We start from the raw sequence: 20458 nt of genomic DNA on the forward strand, positions 1-20458 counted from the left end.
CAGGTTTAGTCACGGTTCACCCCAAATGCCAGACGCGTTCATGTCCCCCGAATGAGGATAACCCACCAGATAGCAGGACAGGTGATCCCAAGCTCTTGGGTGCAAAGTGCAGGATGACTCCAAAGTTCTCCAACGAGGACACCCGTTGAATACAAGAACAGAGTTCCCAAAGTACACACCAAAGTTAACCTCGCATCCCCAACGAGGACACCCGTTGAATACAGGAGGAGGCCTTCAATCATCAGGCATACCCCTGGAGGCCTTCAAGCTTTCACGGACATCCCCTTCCTTGACCGACTCAAGGAGGGAATTCTTCAAAGAGTATCTACAACAAATATGTTAGTGAAAATAATCATTCATTATTCCTTTCATGTTTGCCTTGTCCTGAACTTGTCCTTATTTTCCTTATCCTAGATGAGGACAAGCCCAACTATCCAAATGAATCCAAATGTATGCATCTCCCTAGGCTAGGACGCGTCATCACCCTGTGTAATGCACACATTCTCCATTGTAATCCAAACACATAGATAATCCATATCCTGCATTTCATCTAATGAGAGCACAGTCCACCCACAGGGCGCGTCTAAACTGAATATTATTCTCAAATCTTCTAAATCAAATAGGATTCTTCAGTCTTCTTGTTGGAATAGGATTCTCCAATCTTCTAAGTCGAATAGGATTTTCTCAATCTTCTAAACCAAATAGGTTTTTTCCAATCTTCTAAACCAAATAGGTTTCTTGCAATCTTCTAAACCAAATAGGTTTTCCCAATCTTCTAAACCAAATAGGTTTCTTGCAATCTTCTAAACCAAATAGGGTTTTTTTGGTAAAAATTCACAGCTACTGTTTTCCTCTGTTTCCGGGCTGTTCAACTTGAATTCTTGTAACCATATCATCTCTGATTTAAAGAGAATTCAATAAGTTTCGCGTAGGCTTAAGATCGTCCAAATCTGACTTACGGAACTCGAGATAGGGTCCAAATAGTGTAGGCAAATCGCTTAACCCACCAAATCCGAATTTTGTGTCCAACCTTGTTTCTTCGTGCCTATGGCTGTAAACTTCAACCCCCATGTATGGAAATCATCATCCATGATCTCCCTCGTGGCCGAGGATACTACATTCAAATCTGCTTCGACCCCCCTGGCCGAAATAGTTATTTACGGATCTCCTTCGTGGTCGTTGTTTGCAACCTCCTCCGTGGCTACCCTTCAATTCTTATGTTATAGAACCTTCATTGTGATGAGACATCTCTTCCTCCTGAGATTATGATTTTGATTAACATCCCTCCTTCTAGCGCCAATTTGTTGACGGAGGAATTTGGTATCAACAAAATTTGAGGTTCGTCGCCGGAATCAAGATCTACGATGGTGGTTCTTCGCGTGAAAAGTTAGCGGAGTGTGGTGGTTGTGATGAATTGGGGGCTGAGATTGCTTAGGATTGGTGGTGGCTCCTTATGACTCTCGCTTTCGACCCCTTACAATTTACCTATGTATCGCTATTTATAGGGAATCAAGCCCACGTAGTTCTTGGGGAACAAGAAATCTAATGGGCTTAGACTTCTTATTCCTAGGCCCGGTCCAGAATCCATCTTCCGCAAGCTTTAGGAATATCCAACTATGAGGCCCAACCGCGAAGGCCCAAGGCTCGTTTATAATCGTCGGACTTCACGGATAATGCATCTCTCCTGCGCGAGGATAACATTCCGCTACAGCTATCTCCCTTGAGTTACGAACGCAGGTATAACCACGGTTCACCCCAAATGTCAGACGCGTCCCTGTCCCCCGAATGAGGATAACCCACCAAATAGCAGGACAGGTGATCCCAAGCTCTTGGGTGCAAAGTGCAGAATGACTCCAAAGTTCTCCAACGAGGGCACCCGTTGAATACAAGAACAGGGTTCCCAAAGCACACACCAAAGTTAACCCCGCATCCCCAACGAGGACACCCGTTGAATACAAGAACAGGGTTCCCAAAGCACACACCAAAGTTAACCCCGCATCCCCAACGAGGACACCCGTTGAATACAAGAGGAGGCCTTCAATCATCAGGCATACCCCTGGAGGCCTTCAAGCTTTCACGGACATCCCCCTCTTTGACCAACTCAAGGAGGGAATTTTTCAAAGAGTACCTACAACAAATATGTTAGTGAAAATAATCCTTCATTACTCCTTCCATGTTTGCCTTGTCCTGAAACTGTGTCCTTATTTTCCTTATCCTAACGAGGACAAGCCCAACTTCCAAATGAATCCAATTGTATGCATCTCCCTAGCATAGGGAGCCGTCCTCACCCTGTGTAATGCACACATTCTCCATTGTAATCCAAACACATAGATAATCCATATCCTCCATTTCATCTAATTTCATCTAATGATAGTGCGTCCACCCCAGGGCGCGTCCTCACTCTACGGGGTACATCCATTGCATCTTACTTTCAAATGACTCATATTACTCACTTCACCCAATATTGGGCGCGTCCTATCCCTATGGCGCGTCTTCCCCTCGTGCGTTGCAGCCTAAAATCTAGTTCATCATCATTTTGCCCAAATTCAATTACAGTTGACCCGTATTTGACCCGAGATAATCCAATACCAAATTTTGGCTATAACAAATACCAATGACCGTATCATGTTTATGTTCCAATACTTATTGTTTGGAGGGGAACACGAAGAAAGGGCTTCATAACTGTGTTTACATTACAGAATCTCAAACAATTCTTTAACATATAAAACTAGTTAAAAAGAAAAATGAGCTTGCTCCTAGAAAATACCAAAATTCAGTGAAAGAGGACCATGGATATGGATCATTACAAATAAGTCCAATCCAACTGGCTTTCAACAACTGATAATACCAATGCTAGCAGATAGGCAAACATTTGTATACTAAATAATTATAGAAGCAAGGGGTACAATGTAGACAGGGATTTAATAAGAGGTACTAATTGGTATATTTAGCTTCCACAACACCCCCTCTCTCCAGTGATTCATAGTTAGGATTATAGTCCATTGGAATCCAAGTAGGAGCCCAGTTAGAAGCAGAAGGTTCCAGCAAGTAACTTTGGTTGAGGTCGAATCTCCATTCGCACTTTCTCATCTTCTTGCAGTGATAATCAAATTTGTAGGCAACAAACACACCCATGTTTGTCGAACAGTTTACCATTGTTGCCGAAGGGAATATTGAGTTGGTTGGAAATGTGAAACTGAATTGTTGACCAGCCTTCAAGTGTTGCACTTTTTCCGATCTCTCGAAGGAGAAGCACCTTATGCTTAGATAATTTGTGTGGTTATTTTGAACGCTTACTTCAATCTTCGGACCTCTGTTCCACAGTGAACCTTCGGAGACTGGAAGTAATAATAGCAGGGACACCACCACAGCAAAGATTGTTGATTGCTTGCTAATGGTAGCTGCTGTTGCTGTTGCTGCTCTGTTATTATTGTACGCCTCCCTTTTACCCTTGCCTCCTGATATTATTCAAGGTACGTACATTTATTCACATAAACGTCTTTCATGAATTCCGGGCAATGAGTATCAAACTTGAATTTATTTCAATATCGGAGATACATGCATGGTGCATTTCATTTCAATGAAGGATGCAATGTTACCCTAAAATCATTCTGATAATGTTACAATGTATATTACATATATCGAGCGAACATAAAAACTATATATAGCGGGACAATTTCTACCTAGAAAAAGAATTGATAACACGCGGAAAAGAGATAATTACTGAACGAACATTAAAACTATATAAAATGGGACAAATTCTACATAGAACAAGAATTGATAACACACGGAAAATAGCATGTAAAGCACATAATATAAAAGTTCTCTAGCGCGATGTTTCTATGCATATGCAAAGCAGGATGGGAAGCAGTCAAGCAGAGGGGGGGTACCTCTTATAGCTGCCATTTCAGGAAGCTGTGATAGGAAAGCAAGGATAATTGAGAGGCAGACAGAGAGATAAAATGGGATGCTGAAAAACAAAACAAAAAATGGATTCTCTTATCCTCTGAAGCCTAAACTAATCAAATGTTTCTTATATACATATGCACACCCCCCCTTCTCCCTGCAATGCCTTGCCTTATGCTCAACCACATACATTTGCTGTTTCTTAATTTAGATTTTGTGTTCCTTAATTAGTTATGAATTTTAGCTTAATTTGTGTTGTCTATACTTTCAACATCTTATTTGGACATAAAATTCTATTTCCAACATATGCCTTTTATAGCTGTTGGAATATTAGCTGTTGAATAATGTTGCCATGTATCATGATAATGGAGATAAGCTTGATAAAACCTGAAGCACTCGGGGGAAGCAGGACGGTGACCCATTAAAGCCTTGTCCCGCCCTCACTAGTCAGTTACATTTGATCTATGTAGTGTGTATAGCGTTGGTGCTCTGATTGAACTATTGTTTCCCTTGCTAGAGCTCAAGAGTTCGATTTCTAGTATTTACGTGTTTCATGTAAAAAAAAGATCTATAGTTTGCTTATAATACTCCTCCGACAAATAACAGTGACGGTGTTACATTGTATGGATCCTTTTGCTTTGTCAAACCGTCTGAGGGTAGATCAGATGGCCTGAGTTTGACCCTTAATCTGTTTCTACATTCAATTTATTTACTATGTTGGGATCTGAGAATGTGTTTAATATATTTAAATTGAATAGGAGCATTGTTTCTTCTTGGATTCGCAAATCAGTTTGTAAATTTAATAAAGCGGATGTTCCTTGGAAGGCTTACAATTAGAATTTTAATGCTTTTATCATGTATAGTAGTGTAGATTAAACTTATAGAAAAGGACCCTTATTTAGGTGGTTGCTCTTTCATATCACAGGGACTCACTTTAACTTGTTTGACTGTCGCAGGGGTATAATTTGAGTCGTGTCGAGTTTGTATTTATTAAATTTGAGTTCGAGCTTCTTTTATCAAGTAGAGTCTAACCTAAAAAAATTGTTTGAAAAGTATGTTCCGACTCGACCCTTAAATTAAACGAGCCAACTTTGAGATGTTCGCGAGTTTTTGAGCTTATCCAGTTTTCTAGTTTTCGAGTTTTTATCGAACTTTTGAGTTTATCATAGTTTAACGAGTTCGATCTTCCCGAGTTTTGGAGTCGAGTTTACCAAATTTTCGATTTTTCGAGCTTATTAGGGTTATTTTTGAGTTTTCGAGTTTTGACTTCGATTTCACGAAAATATTTGATTATACTATATTAATTTCAAATTCAACAAAAAAATATCTTTTTTGATCCATTTAAAATGGAACAATAAAATTTCAGAATAACATACTTAATATTTTCAATACTCAACTTTTTTCGATCTAATTAAACAATATTCTAATACTCATAAAATATTTTACACGTACATTTTATCTTCATTACGTACTATACATCTTAAATGATATACGATAACAAAAACAACGATATACTGTGTTTTTTATCGTGAACCCATTTGATTTTTGCTTTTTCAAAACATGAATCATAGATCAAGAATCATTAGTAGTTATATAAATTATATTTATTAGTATGATTTGTTACGAAGTGCAATTGAGCCTACGACTTATAAATGGCGTTTATAATTTAAAGATAATATTGCAATTTGCATATGAAAATGTTACCATCTCATTATTGTAAAAATTAGAAACGAATTTAACCAAGTGATTGATGCATCACATGTCGAATGATTAACTGAAGTGATATTTGAGATATCATATATGTTTCACTAATGGTAATAACATTAACTTTAGTTAAATATTTGAATTGAAGTATGTAAAAGTATCTCTTTCGTATTATTATCACTATATATAAATATAATTATGTTAATATTATGTCTTACACATTATTTGCGTAAAGAAACCAATGTGATTTGATCGTCAATGACAAAAGAACCATTTGGGGAAGTTGAAAATTTCCTAATAATACTTGTAAATATACGAAAACCTAGCAAACTAGTTTATAAAATTAATATTAATAGATAATTGGATGACAATTATATTACCAAACACGTGAAAATTTTAAAAATTAGATGAAGAAAAAATGAGTTTGAGTCGAGCTCAAAGAAACTCGATTTCGGTCGAGTTTTTTATCAAGGTCGAAATTGTGTTCGAACTCGAGTTCGAAAACGAGTTCGTGTCGAGTCGAGCCTATTTTATCGAGTCGAGTTCGAGTCGTCGCAGTTCGAATTACACGCCTACCGCTATATTAATCAATTTCTTAGGCTATCTACAAGAGTGGTTCATTGGCCTAAATTTACCCAATAATGACATATTATCCTATCCAAATTTAGGTCGTGCTGGCCTAAATTTAGGCCGACACTATTTATTGGTCCAAATCTTTTTAATAATATAATATTAACTTTTTATCTTTTACATATTAGTTAATTTATTGATTATATGTTAATATATGTGTATTCAATAGTTTTCATGCTATATTTAATATTATTTTACTTACTTTAATAGATAATGGTTATGAATTATAATTATATTAAGCACTTTAAATTATTTTGATTCAAATATAATGTAAACTAAAATTTTGATTAATCAAATAGATTATTTCTTTATCTCCCAAAATAATCATAAGTAGTCTTAATTATGATTATTTCTTAATTGCATTAACATATTTATTAAATTTTATATTAATATGATATTATATGTATTATTATTAAAATAAAAATATATAAAGAGTTGGACAAATATAATATTGATATATTAATTTGGACCAAATTTCAGGTCAACTTATTAAAATAAAAATACGTTTTGGTCTAAATTTAGATCAAAATTTAGGCTAAAAACAGCTTCCGCTCTCTTGGAGTTTCCCTTACAACCAAAGTTCTTATCTTCAAGAGCTTAGTGTTCCCGACAACAAAATGTAAAATATTTATAATTTTTTTTATAATTTTGTATCAATAAGTGTTTAAAATGAAGCTTCAATTTTAATATTAGTTATATTTTATTTTCACATGATTTCTAGTCTAACTAATTTCCTATCATTCTATCCTAAATTTTATTTTAAAATTTACCATTAAGAGTCCTTTATGGTTACTTGGTAGTTTGCCTGAACAAATAAATCTATCCATAACTTCATATTTATAATTACGTATGGATATTTGCATTCCATGTATAGAAATTATTGAAATTGAATTTTTTCGTATTTAACACCGGTTATAATATTGTATTTATCTAACTACAATCACATAAATTAGTGAGTATAAAGAATTTTTAAATGCATACAATATAGCTTTTGTAATTACAACATTTAATCAAAAAATTGTAAATTTTATAATTAAAATATATTATGTACTCATATATCCAATTTAGAGCATTTTTTCTATCTTTAATAATGAATTTTAATCTATAATACATGTGTTCAAGAAAAAATGAAAGAATGCTCAAAATATATTATTTTTGAAGTTAAACTGTCTAAAATAACAATTGACGGTAGTGTCCGCCCAAATTGTTCACGGAATACGCATATCATGAATACGTATTTATCTTTGAATTTTTTTACAAAATATGCGCATGATCTGCATGCATATATCCTTTAAATATTTAACCCTGTGCGCATGATTATCATGTGTGTACAGAAAAAACAAAAAAAGCAAATACGCATTTCAGGAAGGAATGTGTGTTTTTTGTTAAAATTTTAAAAATTGAATAGACATCTATCAGATATGTGTTTCGTGAGTATTATGGGTGAATATTTTGATTTTTCACCGTGAAAAAAATTATCATGAAACATAGAATATTCATTTTCTCTTATTTATACGGTAAACAAAATTAATTTTAAAAGATCTAAAGATATATTCACGAACAATATAAATTTATAAGATGCATTTTGCAAGTCCCGTAAATTCCATAATAATTTTTTTTAAAATGATTTGTGGATCTAGACCAAATGGAGTGGGTTGGAAATTGAATACTCTACTTCTGTTCTGTGTACTGAATAGCCGATGTAAGCAAAAAGGTTTGATAGCGGAATTATTATTCCAACCAACACTGATTTGAGTAAAATTTAAGAATGTGCAGTTTTTAAACGTCCTAATTGATTTTTAATATTTTATGAAATCAAATAATGTAAAATTAGCACACACGGTGCACAATTTTTATTATATTTTTGCAATTTTGATATTTTCAAAAAATAATATTCTTTCAGTTTGAAGTTTCTCTTGTGTCTTAAGTTTAGTATACCTCATATTCGTTATTAAAAGTTAGAATGTAATTAAATGACTTACTTACATATTCAAATTTCAAAATTTCTGCACTTGAACAATTATAACAATATATACATATAAAGACAGCATCCATGAAATATTTGAAGAATATCTCCTTTAAAATTAAATAGTTCTTAGTTATTTCCGCGAGTGCTGGATTTTTTGTAAGAATTTCAAGGGCAGATTATTAATTAATCATTAATCATAAAATAAATTGACAGTGGAGTTGGTAATTAGAAAGAAACAATTAAAAGGTCCCATTGAGGAAAAAAATATATATTACGGTCCCATTTAATTCAACGAAATCATCATCTGTTGCGCCATTTCGCCAACTTACGTCGCCCATATTTTACTTTACCTTAACCTCCTAGACTGTTTTTAATTAATAAATTTATTGATCAATTTCAGCCTAATTATTCCACCGACAGTATGCCGCATTTTAAATATTAATTAATGGTATATATTTTTATATATGGCGGTTAAAGTGATGTATGATGATTATTCTCCAAATTTAAGCAAAAAGTTTTACGAGGTCCCTTTTTTGTGATTATATAAATTGTTATTATAAATTTTAATAAATGTGAAAATAACACACTTTAAGCTGGTTTTAAAAATGCTTAGCAAAGATTTTAAAGAAAAAAAATGATTAGTAAAAAAAGAAGAAGAGAGAGTTGGTTACGAAGAAAACAGACATAAGTTATGCACGTGACAACAAGGATGCAAATGTGTAGTACACAAACGCGGTTACGAATCAGCTTCTGACAATTGGAAGACGTAGAAAAAGGCGGATCAGAACAGGTTGGTAAGGTAAGTGACCGGCTACTCCCGGTTAAATGTACGCACCGACAGGCTGTGTGATGACAAGTAATGTGGCCAATGCCATTCAAATTTAGGCTAATCAGCAGCAGCAGCTAGCTGTACATAATGATGAAACAGCTAATTATGTCCTGGAAATTATAAATTCATATTCTTCATAAATTTATTTACTCTGTAGAAAATGTATACTAATTCATAATGAGGTGTGTTCATAAAGATCGGTGAGGGGAGACAATGGATAGTTGGATCGGATAATGATATTTGTACTATCTCCAATTTTACTGACTTGGACACAGTAGATATTTAATCTAGGTTCATTTTAATACTCATTTACCACTTTTTCATTAGGCCACAAATATTTATACAAACACATGTGTAAGTCTAGTGTATACTACAAATAATTATCTCAGAGAGAAAGAGAGATAGAGAGAGATTTTGCGAAGTGGAGCAGAAAATCCGGGAAACTTGTGTTGAGTCGTGGGCTAGTGGGGAGAGAGAGAGAGAGAGAGAGAGAGAGAGAGAGATATGTTAAAAAGGTGAGTGAGGAGAGGTGACGATCAGAGATTTAAGACACGAGGAATCTGCTGTTACAACAACCTCTTTAACTCACTAATCAACTCTTCTTTCATCTTCTCATTGCACAACTCCGTTACTAAACTCAAGTTGTAAGTCAGTCACTTATCCTCTTTCTATTTTTACAAATTTCCAGCTTTCTTGATCGAATTGTCTTACACACATTGTTTTACTACTGTTTCTTGACTCATTTGCTGATTGCCATTTTATAAGTTTCTCTTGGTGTGCTGTACGGTATGATCTTCTAACTGCCCTTTTATTACACATGTTTCTTCTACTTGCTATTGATGAAGCTGTGTTATACTATGTTTTAAGTACCATACACATTAATAATATATTGTTCAAACAATAATCAAATTATACGGGACCATATGCTACAATTACATAGTGATTACACGCAACATAATTGATACCCAAACGGGCTGATTTTGAACAATATTTGCTGATTTTGACTCTGAAGTCCGAGTGAGTGATTCAAACTAAAGCACCGATTTGTTGGAGATTAACGCAAATATTGTTTTAAGATTTTGCTGAATATGTTTGCAGGTCTGAGGTCAAATCTCGAGATTTAGAATTGTATCAGATGGTTGGAAAAGATAACAAGGAAGCTACAAATCGTCCGTCCGCTGTTGTAGACAGAGATCCTTTGGAGGGGAAGGAAGATGAAGAGGATTCAGATACTGAGACAACAAATGATTCATTGTCGTCTCATGGAGGTTCTCAAATAGCTGATGATGATAAAACAGAAAGAGCCTCCAGAGTTACAAAAAAGCCTGCCAAAAAGGATACCTTTAACGGTTTTCCCCAAAAAGCACCAAGAGCAAAACCTCAGTGGGGAGCAAATAATTCAAAGGTTAAGCCCATGCTTAACACTCCAAAGAAAACCACTAAGCTTAGTAGAGGGAATTCTAAAGAGGCAGCCAAATTGTTATCTGATATTGATTCCAAAAACATGAAAGTGCATCCAAACCCTTCATCTGAGCCCTCTGCAGGAGTTGATGACACACCTCTTGAAGAAGTGAAGGAAGTTGATGTCTTGGACGCGGCCTCGAATGGGGCTCGTAGCACTGGGAGTGATGCTGAAACTGCTAATGATGATGAAACTACCAAGCAAGAAGATAAGGAGGCTCAAGATTTAAGGATTGAAAAGATGGAAAGGAGAATTGAGAAACTTGAAGAGGAGCTCAGAGAAGTTGCTGCTCTAGAAATGTCTCTCTATTCTGTGGTTCCAGAGCATGGTAGTTCAGCTCACAAGGTGCACACACCAGCTCGACGCCTTTCTAGACTCTACATTCATGCGTGCAACCATTGGGCTCAAGATAAGAGGGCAACAGCTGCTAAAAACACTGTCTCGGGGCTTGTAATGATTGCCAAAGCTTGCGGTAATGATGTCTCAAGGTATATAGATATTGTCATTTTTTGGTTTAAGGGTTTGCAGATATTTTTACATGTTTTGACTCTTAACCTTTTCCTTATTTCTTCCAACAGGTTAACTTTCTGGTTGTCAAACACTGTTGTACTGAGGGAAATTATCACTCAAACATTTGGTAGTTCTTGTCAGTCAACTTCACTCCCTAAAATTTTTGAGTCTAATGGAGTAGGCAAAAAAAGTGATGACAAGTGTTTATCACTTAAATGGAGGGCAACTTCTGGTTCTAGTAGTAAACAACTAAGTAAGAATTTTTTGGAATTCATCGATGATTGGCAAGAGACAAGGACCTTTACTGCTTCGCTTGAGAAAGTTGAATCTTGGATATTTTCCCGGATAGTCGAATCAATATGGTGGCAGGTATTACTGTGCAGTCTTATCTGATGAGTCTAGCTGCCCTATTTTATATAGTCAAAATAGATGTTTGATTATAATTAAAGTGGGAGAAAGAGAAGATATCTAGCATATTCTTTTGCAAAAATGTTCGATGGTTTTTTGTATTTGAGTCTTGTACTTGAAGCCCTTAACACATGAGAACTCTTATAGTGATAATATGTACAGTTCTGGATCTGTTACCCTGGCTTACAAGTCCATGCCTTTTGTTCATCTTTACAAATGAAATTGATTCTATATTTACTTATAACTAACTTCTCGTGCCTCGTGGTGCAGACTTTGACTCCTAATATGCAATCTCCAGTCGTGACCACTGGCAAAAAGTCCTCTGTAAAGCAGGAGATATCTTCTGTCAATTTGTGGAGGAGCGCATTTCATGATGCTTTTAAGAGACTCTGTCCTCTTCGAGCTGGGGGGCATGGATGTGGTTGCCTGCCTGTGTTGGCAAAAATGGTAAGAAGTTTGTTGGAATGTCTTTTTTCCTATATAAAGTCCATATTTGACAATTTCTTGTAACAGTTATTGCTTTGGTCTCTAAGTTTGACTTGTGTTTGTATTAAGGTAATGGAACAATGTGTAGCTAGACTAGATGTAGCCATGTTCAATGCTATTCTGCGTGAGTCAGCCCACGAGATTCCAACAGATCCTATATCCGATCCTATAGTTGATTCGAAAGTCCTACCTATTCCAGCTGGGGATCTGAGCTTCGGGTCTGGTGCACAACTAAAGAATTCTGTATGTATCATATTTCCTCTCCCCTCCATTCCCTACAAAAAAAATCTCTGGCTAAGTAGTTCTGCACTTGTACCATTTCCAACTTTGCTATAATACATGCATTTAATTTCATGTGAAACAGATACTACATTGACCACTCAGATGCTGATAGTGAATTTCTTAAGAGCATATTCTCTCCTTCACATATGTGATTTCAAATTTTAAAAGTCAAGCCTATTGTATGGTTATTTTGTAAAACACATCTAAAAGAAATATATGTGTAACAATGTAACTGATTTTCCCAGGAGTTAAAACATAGTAACTATTTAGAACTTGTGTATGATAACACCTGGAAAAAAATCCATTTGCAGGTTGGAAGTTGGTCCAGATGGCTTAGTGATGTTTTTGCGATTGATATTGATGATTCTGTGATAGAAGATCAAGATAGCTCCGAAAATGATGTCACTCGTGGGGGAGATGCTGAGCTAAAATGTTTTAATCTTCTAAACACGTTGAGTGATCTTTTAATGTTACCAAAAGACATGCTTATGGACCGCTCAGTTAGAAAAGAGGTTTGTTTCGACATTAGTACACATATATGACTTAAGATTTATTTATATCAATTCACTCCTTAACTCCAATCTCTTTGTCATCTTCAGGTGTGCCCATCAATAAGTCTTCCTTTGCTAAAGCGTATCCTTTGCAATTTCACTCCAGATGAGTTTTGCCCTGATCCAGTTCCAGGTGCTGTGTTAGAGGCACTAAATGCTGAGGTTAGAATTTTGGCACACTTCCCCTGATTAAATAATTTTCATCGACCATTCATGTATGACATTATATATCTCTTGATTACTTGGGTACACACTACTGCATGCTGAACAGGGTATCATAAATCCTCGAACTTGTCCTCATTATATAACAAAATGGAATCCATTTAAACTTTGCGCTTTTTATTCCTTCAAAGGAAAAAAAAATTGTGCATAGCTTCGTGTATGCCACCATGTTTTATATTGGCTTTTAATATTGCAATATTAGATTTCAAATGTTAATCAGTCACTTGCAAAAAAAAAATTAATCTATTAAATTGTTGGGTGCTTCACTGAATATGTTACCGTTAAATATTAGTAGCTTAACCTTGTTTTCCTTTTTTTACATGTATTATATATCCATATGGAATACTTGTCGAGTCTTTGAAACATGGATAACCCAGATCTAGTATTGCTTTATAATTTACACTATCGATTATGCTATATATATACTGATAAACATTAGTCTGTTGTTTTCAGTGTATCATAGAGCGTAGGCTCTCAGGAGACACGTCAGGGGGATTCCCTTACTCTGCTGCTCAGGTTGTGTATACACCTCCTTCTGCATTTGATGTAGCTGAAAAAATTGCAGAAGTAGGACGGAAATCCAAGATGAGCAGGAACGCATCTTCCGTACAGAGAAAAGGATATACAAGTGATGAGGAGCTGGAAGAAATGGATTCTCCTCTAACATCTATAGTTGAAAAGTTGCCTGCATCTCCAAATGAAATTGGGAACGGGGACAATTCAGAGCGAAGAGGTTATAGTTCTTCAAACACAAGATTTGGACTCCTCCGTGAGGTCTGGTTAGCCTGAGGTCTCTGTATATTGGCAAGCTTCCTCCGGAAAAAATAAAATGCAATGTGACAAGTAAAAATGTAATACATGTTTTAATGCAACCGAATTCGCAGCTGTTGTACATTGAAGTCAATTGGTAAAATAGAAGAGTACATAGATAATGCAACTGAACTGTAATATGATTATTGCAAACTGACGGGAGGACGAGCATCCTACTTGTAACAACTTACACCCTACTCGTGCATATAAGTTTTGATGTCCGATGACCAAGATTGGCCGATAACTATCCTTGGTACAGAAGTTTTTTTTATGGCCCTTCGGTGGAGAAGACGAGAAGTTATATGTAGAGTTGCTCGTTTCCTCTTCCGTACAAAACTCAATAATGATAATAGTAGTACGTCGTATTTTGATACAGTTTAAAACAACAAGATAGATATAACAGTAAAACAACCCAAAATATTTATATAACTCAGTCTGATCTCAATAATGAAGATGCAGAGTGCTGAAATAACCTAGGGAATCAGCCAATATGAAGGACAATTCCGTTAAGTTACATTTACTGCACTACATATAAAAGAGTAACATGACAAAATATACAACATGCCTGCTACTGTCTATACTTGCCTTATTTATAGTTATTACATTCTCATGAAATGACACTCAAATGATCATGAAATGTAAATGACTCTGAGATAGTTGTTAGGCCAGTAGTAGTGTGGTCGGTCCTTCATTCTTTCCATTCTTTCCTTCACTATGCCCTGTCATCTCATCACTGTTGACGTGTCTGCCTTCCCTGCATGACTCCTCTTCCACCTGGTGCACCTTTCCATTCTCATGCACAACTTCTTTTCCATCTGTGGTCTTCTTAATCTCATTTAACATTTCGATTTAAAGTCTTTTGCAAAAAATAACATCTACGCTTAAATCACTTGTAAGATCATCACAAGTGCAATATAAGATTGAAATCATATCCTCTTTCAAAAATCGGTTTTGCAATGTATTAAACTCAGTAGAACGCAAAAACACTGCTAACTGTATTACACTCGGGCACAGAAACTAGTAACATCTTGTGTATTGCACAACGATGTATTTCCTAACGGATATAATATATTTTTTGATGCAGTGGTTGAGGCCGAGGCCGTGTCCCCCTTGCGGGAGAGGTCACGGGTTTAACTCCTGGTGCGTGGGTGTGTGTGATTAGATAGATAAAAAAAATATAAAATATTTTGCTAAAACTTAAATTCAATATCCTATGAGATGATAAAAACTTACTTCCATTTTTCTTTTCGAATTGACACAGATATAACGCTCTTATAATAAACACCGATCACTATCCTGTCAGATGGCAAAGACTTGCTTCCATTTTTCTTTTCTAGTTGACAAAGATACAACCCTCGAGTACTAAACACCGATAATCGAACGTAAAATTATTCAAAAACAATGGTAATTTTGTCTTTAGCCTTTGTTAACAGTGCATGAATAAAGAATTGGCGTGACATTGCACAGTTTTTTAAGAACCCTTTATCAGTTCTGCTCTCACTCCGGTTGTACCATGAAGCTAGTTCAGAGGCAAAATGGGTAAATACTCCCTCTGTCCGGCTGGAAACTGGAAAAATGTGCACGTATTTCGAGATTTTGATAAAGTATAACTTCTTAATATTTTTTTTAAAATTTTCTTTTAGAGATATTCAGAATTTTTTTTAAAAAAATTATACTTTAAACGAGTATTGAAAAACGTGCCGAAAAATATCGTAAATAATTCAGTAAGATGAAATATGTCATATACTCCAAAGGGGAAGGTACAAATTCTACTAGGCATGTGTTGGCTTGGAATCCTAACTTTTTAAAAATCGTGGACAGGATATTTATCCATTTGTTATAAAAAGAATAAACCCTAGACTGTTTTTCGATTGCATCAAATAAAGTAAATCATGCAAAATTTGACACTACCGCTTTGGGCAAGTTCGAATGAGAACAGCTTTCATCCACAGACAAACGTCCAACAATCCACACAAACAATTTCCTCTTTTTCCATTTCATTTTCTTTTCCAAAGGCAAACAGATATATTTTTTTCAAAGAGGCCTCATACCCCTATATATAGTCCGTCTCCACCGAGACTTAATCCTCAAACCTGCTGCCGCTAATGGGAGAAAGTGTGATATCATTAGAACACTGCCCAGTTGGCAGTATGATTTTCTTAAATCAGAGGCAACAGTGTCACCTTAAGATATTAACACATTTCTTCTTGATGTCTGTAAGCAAAACAAACGTGTTAAACTACCAACTCTCGGAAAACCTAATCACCATGAATCTTACAACTTTAACAAGGCTTACGCATGTAAAATGTATCAAGCAGATATCAACAGGCAATATAAAACCAGAAAACGCAAACATAACAGGGAATAAAACATCTAAATTAGGATACATTCAATACAGCATTGAACAGTAGATAGCATACACCGGTAAAACATGTTCCATTCCCACTGCAGGCAAACACACAAAGTATTATGGATAATACCAACATCATGCTAGAATTTCATAATTTAAGACACACTTCAGATTATGGTTCAACCACAAAGATATCCATCAAGCCACTGGAAATGAAAACACACACTTAGCAAACAAAACTAAAACCTATCCCAGAGAACGCCTGCATGCTATATTTGTTCATTTTACTGTATATGTGTTCCCGTCTCTCATGCTATCAGACTAATCATTTCACTAGCAGCACCTAGCAAGAGAAACAGGCCAACATACACGAAACGAAAACAGCATTGATATTCAACAACTGGAGCATATTTCATTACTGAAATCTGGAGGCAGACATAGCTCCTAGATCTTGTCAAGCTTCTCAGCCTTGATCACTGGGTTCGCTTTAGAGATGGCATCCCTTGCAGCAGTCCGATAATCATATGAGCACTCATGTTTGTCTGAGTAGCGATGATCTGCACAGTACAAGTTCCCACACCTGCAACTAAAACCTGTTAAACCCACACGCTTTCGGCAAGTGCTGCACCTGTTGGGGCCCACTTTAACTTTCACCTCTGAAGCCTGGTTTGAGGATGATGAATCAAATGTTGGTAATGCCGGGGCACTCTCTGACTGAGCTTGCAAATTAATGGCATCAGCAACTGCAGGCTCCTTGTTGGAACTCCCAGAGCCACCGTTCACAATGTTTTCAATGGATGTTGCAGCGAGTTTTGCCTGTTCCTGCTTCAAGATCATGTCTTTGTGGCACTTGGAGCACATGTTCATGGTCGCTGCACTTCCAAAGAAGCCGCAGTTGTTTACACAGAGAATGGGACCTTCGGGAGCTTGGCAGCCTGTCTCTTTAGAAGACTCCATAGTTCAATTTTCCTGCATGCGATCGTCTCAATATCTAGTTGAAACAATATATATAAAAAAGGAATCTGAAATGCACTAGGAGCTCGTGTGCAAGAAAAGTTATTCAGAATACCATTAAACCTAGAATCAGAAACTGTGCTATTATGATTATATTAGAAAGATCCATCTTGGTAAGAAGAGGGATGTGATGTAATTAAAAAACTACCTTGTCCTGTTAACTTTATTCATTGGTTTGGAATACAGTTGTATTTAATAAAGAAGAATAGAAGGGACTTCCATATGAAGGGCATTTAACCTCCAATTTCACCCATTAACTATTACAAGATACTTATTGTAAAATTCATACATCCGCTACCAGTACCCTTTGATGATTTATACAAAGCTGCAGCATTGAACTTCTCTATAATGTTCAGGACATCTTTTTAAGCATTATGTACTTACGATCACATGGGCAAACGAAACGTTGGCAGTCATAAATATCAGCTAAACAATTGAATAGCATTTTAAAAGTCATATCAAATTGTTGTCAGCTAACGCTGCCTTATAGCACTGATTAAACACGGGTTATGCATGTCAGGACCATGACATACACAGTCCTCATTATATAACACATGTACTTCGCATATGAGTATTGGAGAACATGATAGTGCTTGCATAGCATATAAAATTTGTCAGACACAATGGAACTCAATATTAACACATTTCTGTAGGCACTCCAGACCTGGAAAAGCCACTTTAAATACTTTTGAAGTCGGGAATATAATCCATTTGAAAGCTTTGCATATAAATAAGTAGAGTAAAACAAAATTGCAGAACAAAAGAATTGACTTTGTTTTCTACTGATACTTAAGAGAAAAATATTTATAAGATTCAATGGGTAGTGCAATAAATACTGAACATAAGAATCATATTTCAGAATCATACATAATAGATTTTTAGATAGACAACAAAAATTATTGTATAAATGTTTTCCTATATGCATGTAGTTTAAAGAATAATAAATTCAATATAAAACTACTCCAAACTCTCCACAGATTAAGTCACGTCAGCAGTCGCATACAACAAAAACATTTACCAAAAACATTAAAAAGGTGTAATTTGGAAAATAACATATCCTGACAATTTTACAGATTTCCAATCTATTATAAGTAAGAAAAAGTGACGAAGATTGTACTTGAAACCACGGAATGGTAACAGTTCACCACTCTACAATATCAAACCAACACGTGTTTGCGCAAAAAGTAAAGACACATAGAAAGCCGCAATCTTTAACATACAACATCAAAATCAAACAAACAACCGTCTCAGATAGCATGACTCCAATCAGCAATCTATGGACACGATTCTATACAAAAGTGATTACGAACACCAATTCCCATTTGCAAGGAAAATTCTTCACAAGTCATACACACTCCTTGCATCTTTTCTAATAATCCATCCATAGAGTAACTAATACTGGACCCAAAAAAGCGGAAATTAGATTATTTCAGCACAGAAAAACCTTAATTTCAACAAAGAACAAAACTTTATCCACAAAAAGCCTAAAATATATACATGTTTATATATAATTTAATATACAGCACATATAATCAAAAATTCAACATGAAAGATTCAAACTTTAAGCATAAGCCAGCATATAAATCACTCATGATCAATTATACAAACAAATTAAACAACTTGTGACCTAATAAACAGAAATCGAGATCTTCTCAGCAAAGAAAAACCTTAATTTCAACAAAAACTGAAACTTTAGACACAAAAAGCATAACACACACACATAATTCGATGCACGGCATATAGGTAAGGTACAAAAAACAAAATTGAGCATGAAAGATTCAAACTTTAAGCATGCGCCAGCATAAAAATGATTCATTCTCAATTATACAAACAAATTGAACAACTTATGATACAAAAACAAGAGTAATCAGAAGATTGAAAGCTAACCGAACTTAAAAGAGATATCTTCACGGCCGATCTTGTATCAAAATAAGAGAGAGAGAGAGAGAGCGGGGGGAGATAGAGAGAGGGGGGAGGGAGGGAGGGAGAGAGAGAGAGAGAGAAGTATAGAAATAATAATAAAAAAAAACTATAAATGAAAATCAGAAATAAATAGAAGAGAGATACAGAGATAAAAAGTGATGAATAGACCTGAAGGAGGGGGGATGATCGTCGTCGGAGGCGGTGGAAGGGGGGGGGGGTAGTAGGTTGTAGTTCCGTGGCCCCGTAAAAGGGTAATAGGGTGTCCACAGATGGAAGGGAAAGGGAAGGAAAAGGAAAGTGGGGGTGTTTGTGCGTGTCTTGGTAACTAACACATATATCCCCCCTCCTCTTTCTTCCTTTTTCTTTTCTTTCTTTTGTTTTTTCCTTTGATCTTTTTATTATCTTTCTAAAACGGGGTTCATTTAAATTTTTTATTATTTTTACTTAAATCATAAATTTATCCATGATTACTTTTATTTAAGGATTTAATGGTTATTTTGTTATTAAAATCGACTAGATTTACTCTTTTGATTTACGGTTTCCGTTAATATATAAATATATTATATTCTTAACAAAATTACTAATATAAAAAATAAATATAAGTTTTTTTTGCCAAATAACAAAAATTAAGATTAATAATTATATTAATTTTATTTTTATTTTAATGTGTATAATTTTAACTTATGATCAAATTGCATAAAATTTTATGATTGATAAGATTTGGACGATTATCCTTATTTGTATATTTTTAAATAATAATATAAATATTTTTTATAGGGCGGAACTCGAAACTCAAAACCTATTTGTATGTTAATGAATAATAATATAAATGATTGTTATCAGTGAGATTCAGATATGAGAATTTATTTGAATTTTTATAAATAATAATTTAAATATTTATTATTATCGGGATCCGAGCCTGAAAATTCGGTTAATGTATTCTTTTAATATCTGGATCTAACAATTTTGATTACTCTATTAAAAAAGATCTTATGATTGTAATTGAAAGAGATAACCAAACCAAAATAAAACCCGGGTAGTACCCTTTATTAGTACTTCTTAAAACACTCTGATAACCAAATTGCAACCAAATTGTATATATATTATGGGTTGAACACTATGATGTCTTTAATTTTATGGTTTGCGAGCTCAAAGCCCTATTTGAGTGCTCTCACGTTTCGTGACTGAAATCTGCTTTCACAAGATGCATGCGTACCTTGCTTTATGGCAATGATCATGTCAAAAACGTAGTTCTGATGTGTGGGGTGAAACCCCTTGTATAGGTGTGGGTAATTATTCGCACTAAAACACACGCGAACATACATGCAAGCGTACGTGATCACAAGTAGTATAAGATTTAAGTCGAGTTCGTTCCCACAGAGACTGGTTTAGGTTAAGTTTA

General features: G+C 35.2%; 2 protein-coding genes and 1 long non-coding RNA gene across 5 annotated transcripts; 1 reads left to right on the top strand and 2 right to left on the bottom strand.

Moving 5' to 3' along the window:
• Nucleotides 1-2658: 2658 nt before the first annotated feature.
• LOC141712593 (uncharacterized) lies at nt 2659-4353 on the bottom strand. Its single transcript, XR_012571631.1, has 2 exons — nt 3891-4353; nt 2659-3458 (listed from the first exon to the last, which is right to left on the bottom strand). It is a non-coding gene; the product is annotated as an uncharacterized LOC141712593 (long non-coding RNA).
• A 4898-nt stretch (nt 4354-9251) lies between these two features.
• LOC141712594 (uncharacterized) lies at nt 9252-14013 on the top strand. Of its 2 annotated transcripts, none has more exons than XM_074515587.1 (8): nt 9252-9682; nt 10137-10988; nt 11079-11379; nt 11689-11865; nt 11974-12147; nt 12498-12698; nt 12786-12899; nt 13413-14013. In XM_074515587.1, the coding sequence occupies exons 2-8, from the start codon at nt 10174-10176 to the stop codon at nt 13746-13748; spliced, it is 2118 nt and encodes a 705-aa protein (XP_074371688.1). In that variant the 5' UTR covers nt 9252-9682; nt 10137-10173; the 3' UTR covers nt 13749-14013. The 2 variants fall into 2 exon arrangements, with proteins under 2 accessions (XP_074371688.1, XP_074371689.1); XM_074515588.1 differs by lacking the exon at nt 9252-9682 and adding an exon at nt 9691-9824.
• A 2111-nt stretch (nt 14014-16124) lies between these two features.
• LOC141712595 (zinc finger A20 and AN1 domain-containing stress-associated protein 8-like) lies at nt 16125-19399 on the bottom strand. 2 transcript variants are annotated; one of them, XM_074515589.1, is made up of 2 exons: nt 19225-19399; nt 16125-17088 (listed from the first exon to the last, which is right to left on the bottom strand). In XM_074515589.1, the coding sequence occupies exon 2, from the start codon at nt 17074-17076 to the stop codon at nt 16564-16566; it is 513 nt and encodes a 170-aa protein (XP_074371690.1). In that variant the 5' UTR covers nt 17077-17088; nt 19225-19399; the 3' UTR covers nt 16125-16563. The 2 variants fall into 2 exon arrangements, with proteins under 2 accessions (XP_074371690.1, XP_074371692.1); XM_074515591.1 differs by lacking the exon at nt 19225-19399 and adding an exon at nt 19021-19043.
• Between the last annotated feature and the right edge of the window lie 1059 nt (nt 19400-20458).

This window comes from Apium graveolens, chromosome 3 (genome assembly GCF_009905375.1).
Source record: "Apium graveolens cultivar Ventura chromosome 3, ASM990537v1, whole genome shotgun sequence".
Taxonomy (NCBI): Eukaryota; Viridiplantae; Streptophyta; class Magnoliopsida; order Apiales; family Apiaceae; genus Apium; species Apium graveolens.

Bases quoted from the DNA above. Each gene is read 5' to 3' on its own strand.
- LOC141712594 (XM_074515587.1), top strand. From the start codon at position 10,174: ATGGTTGGAAAAGATAACAAGGAAGCTACAAATCGTCCGTCCGCTGTT. The intron at 11,380-11,688 runs GTATTACTGTGC...CTCGTGGTGCAG, and splicing joins TCGAATCAATATGGTGGCAG to ACTTTGACTCCTAATATGCA. The intron at 12,148-12,497 runs GTATGTATCATA...ATCCATTTGCAG, and splicing joins GTGCACAACTAAAGAATTCT to GTTGGAAGTTGGTCCAGATG.
- LOC141712595 (XM_074515589.1), bottom strand. From the start codon at position 17,076: ATGGAGTCTTCTAAAGAGACAGGCTGCCAAGCTCCCGAAGGTCCCATT.